Source organism: Populus alba, chromosome 15, assembly GCF_005239225.2.
Source record: "Populus alba chromosome 15, ASM523922v2, whole genome shotgun sequence".
NCBI classification, from domain to species: domain Eukaryota; kingdom Viridiplantae; phylum Streptophyta; class Magnoliopsida; order Malpighiales; family Salicaceae; genus Populus; species Populus alba.
In genome coordinates this window covers 13,784,013-13,793,208 of record NC_133298.1, presented here as the reverse complement: position 1 = coordinate 13,793,208, position 9,196 = coordinate 13,784,013, and the positions used below count along the sequence as shown (strand labels likewise).

The window sequence follows — 9,196 nt, the reverse complement described above, 5'->3', positions numbered from 1 at the left end:
TCTCTATTTCGATCACAAATGAATTTACGATATGGTTGGGAATTGAAATGTTGAGAAAGACGAACAAATTATATATTTTTTTATTAAAAAAGAAAAGAAAAACTAGTAGAGTGGAGGAACAACAAATTAATTTCTACCTTGAGCACAATTATATTTGTGTTTTAAAAAAATTAAAAATTTTTATTTTTATTAAATTAATATTTTCAAATCATTTTAATATAATCACAATTAAAAAAACAATTTAAAAGCAACCCCAACAGCTCTTTGTCAGGTAACGCACAGGGAATCTGTACTCTAAATATGAGCATCGACTCCAAGATGTTGGATAAAAAGAACTAATCCACCGTAAAGCTCTCAACTCACTAAAACTCAATAGAGTCAAAATGGCGATCCATCTACCAATTCGACAGCTATTCATCGACGGAGAGTGGAGAGAACCCATTCTCAAAAAACGCATCCCCATTATCAACCCTGCAACGGAACAGATCGTCGGTCAGTTCACTCACTATATCTCTGCATGTGTGGGTGTTTTGCTGGGTTAAATCGTTAATTCCTGTCCCTAATGAATGTTTTTCTTGCTTAAAATTTGTGGGATCTTATTATTTCCCTTGTTAAATGATTTTCATTCTCTTAAATGACTTGCAACCCCAAAAAAGGTTTCCATCCTTATAGTTTTGTGGAACATGGTACTTGTTCAGGTGATATACCTGCAGCTACTGCCGAAGATGTGGAGATTGCAGTGGAAGCAGCTAGGAAAGCATTTTCTAGGAACAAAGGCCAAGACTGGCCCTCCACTTCTGGTGCTTATCGTGCCAAGTATTTGCGTGCTATTGCTGCTAAGGTACAGTTTAATTTGCTGTTTTGCTGACATGTTTTGTCACTGGCGACTCGAAAGCTTACTAATCTTGGAATCTTTTTATATCTTGCAGTTTGCTTAGATTCTTTATTTTATATTGCAGTTTCTTATCTGTTTGCGTCCAATCATGTAGTGAATTGAATTGCATAATTTTCTCGGTGGTGGTGTCCATTCATTGTTATGAATTGCTTTCCTCTGTTGTAGTAAGCTTTACTTTTGATCACTATATACGTTTTATAAGAATGTTTTTGTATCATTTATGTTGTTATTGTTGTGAGGAATTACAAAAGTTATTTTCCGTCATTTAGTATTGTTTGGAGTCAAAATCAGAGAGGGATATTTTCTTTGATTACTAAATAACAAGCTCACATTTTTCATATTCAAAATGTTCATGACAATTTACGGGTGTCAAATATGGAACCCATTTTCTTTTTAATGGAGTATGAGTTAAATTATTTGTTATTGATGTTTTTTTTTTTTTGTGCAAGTCTATCAATAATTTTCTTAATGTTGGCCATTGAACTTCCCCTCCGATCTTGGGTTTCAATGCTGTTGTATCTTTGTTTGTGTGCAGATAACAGAGAAGAAATCTGAACTAGGAAAACTTGAAGTAATTGATTGTGGAAAACCTCTCGATGAAGCACTGTGGGACATGGTATGCTTGTGGTACTGTCAAGATATTGAATTGAATATCATTTACATTTTCTTATGTGGGAATTCTTGTTGTCCAGGATGATGTCGCAGGATGTTTTGAGTACTATGCGGACCTTGCTGAAGGCTTAGATGCAAAGCAGAAAGCTCCTGTTTCTCTTCCTATGGAAACATTTAAGAGCTATGTTCTTAAAGAACCACTTGGGGTTGTTGCACTGATCACTCCATGGTATTTTCTGCTTCACTATGTGATAAGTTTATGCCCTTTCTACTCTTTATTATTTAATGCTTATCTTTTTTGTAATTAAATTTTTCTGGCTTGGGCATGCCAGCTGTTTTTTGAAATTGATCATCACCAATAAGCTACCCCTTCTCAGCTACACTATTCAGCTACACTAATGTCAATAACAATGAGCAATAGTGGAATTGTGAAAAAAACACATTGTGGTTTCCATATGATAGGATCTAAGGAAGCTGGAAGAATGAATTGTGTGGAACCGAGAAGCTCCATTCATTACTTGGAAAAAAGATATACACTGAATGTGACTTCTTATTAATTTCTTAGCAATTTGTTGGCATTAGCAATTTGTGAAGTTCGAGAGCCTGGAGCTTCTAACTTTTCCTTAATTTTCATCATGTTAACAAAATGCCTCTATGAGCTAAAACCCCTTGTGCCGTCAATTTTTAGGCGGTTTATTGGTTTGATAGTAATAAATCTCCAAAAATTCTCCAGTTGAAATCTATGCAAGAGAGTGTTTCTTTAATTGTGCAGAATAAAACTTGAAGTGTCTGCTTTGCATTATTAGATTTCAGTGAATTATTTTTAACCAAGTCTTATAGCAGCCTTTTGTGGTTCTCCATCAAATTTGTTCGTGCACTCTTACTCTGTACTTCTCCTGAGATATAATGTGTTATTTCACTGATGCTGGCTGTTTGTAGTCTGCACTTGAATTTCTACTTCTTTGCGATCTGGAATCTTGTAGTCTGGGTTATAACTCATATAACTTTGTATTAGTTGCCTAGAGTCTATTTGCAAAATTCACTTTGCATGCAACCATGGTTTTAGTTGCTCTCTGAATAATAAACCAGATGTTATAGAAACTAACTATTCTTGTCTCTTATATTTTGAAGGAATTACCCACTATTGATGGGTGCATGGAAAGTGGCTCCAGCCCTAGCTGCTGGGTGCACTGCAATACTGAAGCCATCTGAACTGGCATCCGTGTATGTCTGGCCCTTGCGTTGTTGGACCTTGCATAAATTATGGTGGTGGTTGGCTGCACTTTATGCTAATTATTATTTATTTTTTTATTAATATTTCAGGACCTGTTTGGAGCTGGCTGAAGTGTGTAGAGAGGTTGGTCTTCCTCCTGGTGTCCTCAATATTTTAACTGGGTTGGGCACTGAAGCAGGTGCTCCTTTGGCATCCCATCCTCATGTTGACAAGGTGTGGTATTTTTTCATCATTTGCTTCTTTGGACACCTTTTCAAGTCAGATCTTCATAAATACTATTTTTGGGTTTTATATCTACCTTGCTTTAATTGCTAATAAGTTGATGATAGGTTGCGTTTACTGGTAGCTCTGCTACAGGGAGCAAGATAATGACATCTGCAGCTCAAATGGTCAAGGTATGTCTTCTGCTAAACAATTTTTGCCAGCTTATTTTGTGCTCTTTGTTGATTTGTGCCTAATCACTGCATGTAATATTTTGTCAGCCTGTTTCAATGGAGCTAGGTGGGAAAAGCCCAATCATTGTTTTTGAGGATGTTGATATCGATAAGGGTAGGAGGATCACTCGTGGTCTTGTTTTTTTTTTTTTTTTTTTATCAACAACAGTATGTTATAGGATTTTTGCTTCCAAGGTTTATCACATAGGGTAGCAAGTATATGATTATGCAGGTGTTGCTCTTAATAGTAGTTTACTGTTTTACTTGCTATCTTCCAGCGGTTGAGTGGACCCTCTTTGGTTGCTTTTGGACAAATGGCCAGATTTGCAGTGCAACATCTCGTCTTTTAGTGCATGTAAGTGTGATACCTTCTGTGCGTAATTCATACCATTGACCTCTAAACCTGTAGTTTATAGTTCGTGCTTTGGGTTGAATTTTCATGCCTTGAAAAACAGAATTGAACTAATATTCCTGTTAGCTACAACCAGAACTACTGAGATCCCTAAAAAATGAATTTAGCTTCCTGATATAGAGAAGCAGCACCAACCATGCTCCAAACTCCAAGCCAACAGCCTCGAAAGAATGTTATAAATCATCCCAAGGAGCTCAGAAAATTGCATAAAAAACAAATCCATGAAAGAATAACCAGATTTTGGAGTTTGTGACCAAGTCAAAGCATGAAAAGAAACCCTCCATTGCTACAATCCAAACAACAAAACATCATGGCCAGATACTAAAAAGGCAAGTGATCACAGCTTCAAAAATTCTCTCCATGCTGGAGAACACCGGTGTCTGAACTCACTATAAAATATTAACAGCTTGTGGCTAATCTTCTTCATCTTCAAAAATAAATTGAAAACTCGATGTTTCTTCAAGAAAATGACTCTCCCTAAGGACAATAATTACAACTTTCCAATCTTTTAACTGTAAATGAGGAACTTGCCTGTATCAGCAGAGTTAAAATCTAAGATTTACTATGAGTGAAAGAAAATGGGATAAGAAATGTTTGGAAATCTTCATCCTTGAGTGTATAGTTTATCAAATGATATATTTTTGTTAAAATTTGTTAGCCTTCTAAAAGTTGAGATTTTATTCACTTTAATGTTTCAGGAAAGCATTGCATCAGAATTTTTGGACAGGCTTGTCAAATGGACCAAAAAAATTAAAATTTCCGATCCTTTCGAAGAAGGTTGTAGGCTTGGCCCGGTTGTTAGTGGAGGGCAGGCAAGTATTTGTTAAATTTCTGCGTTTTGATTTCTCTTTGTTGGTTCAGGTGAGGGTATATTTTGTTATGCCCTACTATATTTTGTTAGTGGAGGGCTGGCAAATTTTTGTTAAACCTATCATTGTTTCAACCAATCTCTAATTTTCTGTTCAACTTGTGATTTCACCTAGTCACATTGTGTATCTTATGCACTTCTGTGAACTTTTAATATTTCTTGGCGAACTAAACTTGCTAAATTAATTATTTACTTTGTTGCTGCAGTATGAGAAAGTATTAGAATTCATTGCAACAGCTAGGAGTGAAGGTGCAACCATTTTGAGTGGTGGCGATTGTCCCAAGGTATTTATAATTCCTGCATTTAGTGGGAATTGCTCTTTCTCTCTATCTTCCAGGGTATTTGAGTGATTTTAAAAATGCTTTGGCAGCATTTTACCAAGGGATTCTTTGTTGAACCAACCATCATTACTGATGTAACGACCTCCATGCAAATCTGGAGAGAAGAAGTTTTTGGGCCTGTTCTGTGTGTTAAAACATTTAGTTCTGAAGATGAAGCCATCGAATTGGCAAATGACACCCAGTAAGTTGATTCTTGTATCTCAATAAAGACAATGAATGTATCGGAATACTTGGATCAGATTTATCTCCATCATCTTTTGTTGTGGCTTCTTTTCTTTCTTATTTCCCCCCCTCAATCTGCCTTGTTCTTGGAGATTTTATTCTGACTTTCTATGGATGTCCCACAGTTATGGCTTAGGAGCTGCTGTTATATCAAATGATCTAGAAAGGTGTGATCGTGTAACCAAGGTGAGACATGAATTAACATCCAATCTTGTGCAAATTACACACCAAAATCTGTTGATAGGGATTGTTTACCTTTTGAGACAATATTTCTCCTTTGCCCCCGTTTTACAGGCTTTCCGGGCAGGTATTGTATGGATCAATTGCTCACAGCCATGCTTCTGTCAGGCTCCATGGGGAGGCATTAAGCGCAGTGGTTTTGGGCGTGAATTAGGAGAATGGTATGACCCTAATTACACTTACCAGATATGCAAGATACTATTTTTTAGAGAAAATTGTTTGGTTATCATGCAAACTTAGGCAATGCCCAACTGTGCAGCTTTGTTTTTCCTTACATTGTTGAAATTATTCTAGATGGGCCTCAACTGATAGCTAGCTGATGCTGACTCCTTTCGCTATCCTCTTTTTTTCTCAGGGGACTTGAAAATTACTTGAGTGTGAAGCAGGTAACGCAATATATCTCTGATGAACCATGGGGTTGGTACCAGTCTCCTGCCAAGCTATAAGAGCAAGTTTTCTGGGGAAAAAAATGCAGAATTGCAGTCGTAGCAAAATGATGGAAATGAATACCATACAATGAACTCCATGTTTGTGTACTGAATGGAACTTTGGGCGGAATAAGGAATTTCTCCCCAAACTAGATTGTCGTCAGGTATGGTTTAATAACCCGAACATGGTGTCTTTGCTGGCCCTAGCCATGTACTACTGTTGACCCTGTTAAAAATCTGGAGCATAAAGCTGCCGGATGCTGCTTTTATTCGGCATTTACTATTGAGTCATTTACCATCAAATCCAACCGTGATTTGCTTGTTTTAATTTAAAAATGGTTGGAGGTCAACCAAAGTTGAGGCTGGGTGAATCCTGCGGCAATGGGTTCTATAAACTGATACCAAACTTGGCATCTCGGCTTTCCTGATCACCGGTAAGAAAACTAAGAGCCCAGCTGCTATGGTCAGTTTTCTAGCCCTTTCAAAATTGTGCGGTGAACAGGCTGCCATACCCACTTCTCACCATGTTTCTGCCACTCGTTTCCCAGTGGCTGATCCTATTCTTAATTTCTTAGTTCCTAACCGCGCGTGGGCTAGTTATCTAGCTCTATACACATGTTATCTGACTTAAACTGTCATTACTCTGTCAATCCTATTTTTTACCATTCTTTGCCGGTGCACCCTGTTTCCTGTCTAAACGGAAGATGTTTTAAAATCTAATATATTAGGTGTCAGAGATTTTTTATTTTTATAGATAGAGGTAATTACATGTTTACATCAATATTCACTTATCCAGAATTTATGAAGTTAATGATTAGTGATGGAAGAACTGATAGCTATAAAATAATTTTTTTTTTAAGGATTTAAAGATTTTATGATAATAAAATTAGTGATTTTTAATAGCATATTACAATAAATAAAGACTTTATGATAATGAGTTTTTAAAATATAAAAACAAGAGTGTTTGTTATATGATAAATGCTTTAATAAGAGTAAAAATACTTAGAGAATAGAAAAGATATGGATACTTTGTCAGTTTGCTTGAATGAAGGGGTTGAAACATTATCTCATTCTAATAACATTAAGGATAAATAAATATCTCTTGCACAATATTAATGTTGATGAAAATATAATAGATCCTTGTGAGACTTTTATACACCTAGAGATGAATGTAGGGATATGATTATTCTTAACTTTTAACATTTTAAGTTAAAAGTCATAATAAAAAAAAAAATTATAACTCAACATGGAACCTAAAAAGATTATCAACTCCATATGTATTTAGATCTGAAATGATTCCAAACCTAAGAATAATAAGTCTGACAGTTTGTCATTCTAACAACTTGTCATACTCATACGTACTTGGATTCAAAGTACAATTGAACCCAAGAATGTTGTATTTGGTATCTCTGCAGACCTACATGCACTTTGAACCAGTGCGTGGCTAAACCCACCCACGGGTATTAGTTTTTGCATCTTGCTAGATCCATGTGTATTTAGACTTAGTGTGCAGCCGAACCCCAAGGTATTGGGTTTGGTATCTCATTAGAGCTATATGTATTTGAGCTCAGTGCGTAGTCGAATATCAAACCCCAAGGATATTGAGTTTGGTATCTTACTAGATCTACATGCACTTGGACTCGTTATGTAATCGAACCCAAAAGTATTGAGTTTAGCATCTCATCAAGCTCTAGCTAAACCCAAAAGTGTGAGATTTGGCATCTTGTCACACTTACATGTATTTAGGTTTAGCACATAGTTAAACTAAATAGTGTTGAGCCTGAAAACAAACCAGACTTATATTATCTGAGCTTGACATTCTACTACGTCTAAATATATTTGAGTTATTATCTTATTTTTAGGCCTTTTAATTATAGGCTTTTAAACAAAAATGTATATATGTTTCAAAAACCGTCGATGCTTTTAAACAAAATGTATATATGTTTTTCAAAAACCGTCGATGGTTTTAAAAAAAAAGGAACCGAAGAGATAGTGTTGGATCCAAGAAAAACAACATTACATAGGACACTACGCCTTATCCAGATACAAAATAGAAGGCAAGCATTTATTCTTCAGCCGTTGAGCTTAAGTTAGCACCAAGTGTTGTGTTACATATTACAGTCAAAATTCCCAAATCAACCCCATACCTCCTCCAGATGATTGATTTTATTTGGTAGTCCTTAAGTCTTACTTTGCTAAAAAAATTGTAGTGTTTTTTTTTGTTAACCATGAATTTCTATGTCAGTTTATATGTATCTTGATTAATCCTCTGAAACCCTGAAGTTAATGACTATATAAGTCTCCAGTGATTATGAGGTTTGTGACACTCAAATTAATGATCTCTTAAGAACAAACTTAGGATCTGACCAGTTAAGTTACATCCCTCAAGGTTTTTAAAAATAAAAAAAAATTCTAGTTTTACAATGACGTAAGAGGTGCCCTCACATCCATTTTTGCATTTTATGTATTTTTTTTATTTATTATTATTAATGTAATTGTCTGGGTCAGTCTGCGCACATCTCGACTAATCTTACATGATTTAAAAATTAATGACTACATAAGCTTCAAGTGGCCCTAAAAAAACTCAACTTATAATTTATTAAAAATTAAATTCAAAACTTGATGAATTAAACTACCCCTTAAAATTAACTATGCTAATGGAGGGACTGTTTACTACTTTTTCATCGGCTAAAAACAAATTAAAAAATGTTAGGGGGTTCTTTTGGTTTAGCCTTTTTAGTGAGGGTGGTGAACTTTAAGCTTTTTATTAAACCTGGCAATCGTGATCCTTTTAATCAATTTGTTGGTTAAATAAAAATAAAGGTTGAGATTCGTGACAACGGAAAGATTAATAAAACCATGCTGAAAAATACAAGTTATTAGCAAAAGCTAATTAGGAATGGAAAAGCACTACAGAACGGGGATCCATTTATATTGTTTATTATAACAGTGTAATAATGTATTTGCAGTTCACGTCAAAATAAAAATAAAAAATATTGAGCCGGCTATTAGTTAAGGTATTTTTATGAGGCGTATTAATTATTAGTAAATTAATAAAGAATAAATAATTTCTTTTCATTTTAAAAGTATAATGATCAAAATGCCAAAATTTTAAAATTGCCTCAAGGACTTTTTTATATTTTCATAATATTTTTATTATTATTATCAGGTCAACTAAATGGTAATTTAATATTTAACTAAATATAAAAAAAAAAAAAAAAAAAAACACAATGAAACATTTAAAATACCCTTAAAAATAAAGTAAAAAATTAAACTAGAGCCTAAGGTTTTTTTTTGTTTTTTGTTATGAGGTTAGGTGAGAGACAATTTGGTATTTTAATTTTGATTTTTATTCTCTTAATTTCTGTTTTTTTTGTTTGAATCATTTTGTATAATTAGTTTTTTTTTCAATTTCATACATCAATATTTGATTGATTGAAAATTAAGTTTCACGATTTTTTTTTATAGGGAGCTTCGGGTCTAATGACTCAAGTCATGGGTTGAAAAGTT

The 9,196-nt window shown here is 34.5% G+C and overlaps 1 protein-coding gene across 1 annotated transcript; it reads left to right on the top strand.

Moving 5' to 3' along the window:
* The first annotated feature begins 265 nt into the window (after nucleotides 1-265).
* LOC118058032 (aminoaldehyde dehydrogenase 2, peroxisomal) lies at nucleotides 266-5,966 on the top strand. Its single transcript, XM_035070753.2, has 15 exons — nucleotides 266-492; nucleotides 699-841; nucleotides 1,431-1,511; nucleotides 1,588-1,736; nucleotides 2,639-2,731; nucleotides 2,831-2,954; nucleotides 3,071-3,136; nucleotides 3,224-3,290; nucleotides 3,454-3,530; nucleotides 4,286-4,399; nucleotides 4,662-4,739; nucleotides 4,826-4,977; nucleotides 5,144-5,204; nucleotides 5,313-5,419; nucleotides 5,614-5,966. Exons 1-15 carry the CDS (start codon nucleotides 384-386, stop codon nucleotides 5,702-5,704), a joined length of 1,512 nt encoding a protein of 503 aa, XP_034926644.1. The 5' UTR covers nucleotides 266-383; the 3' UTR covers nucleotides 5,705-5,966.
* The last annotated feature ends 3,230 nt before the right edge of the window (nucleotides 5,967-9,196 follow it).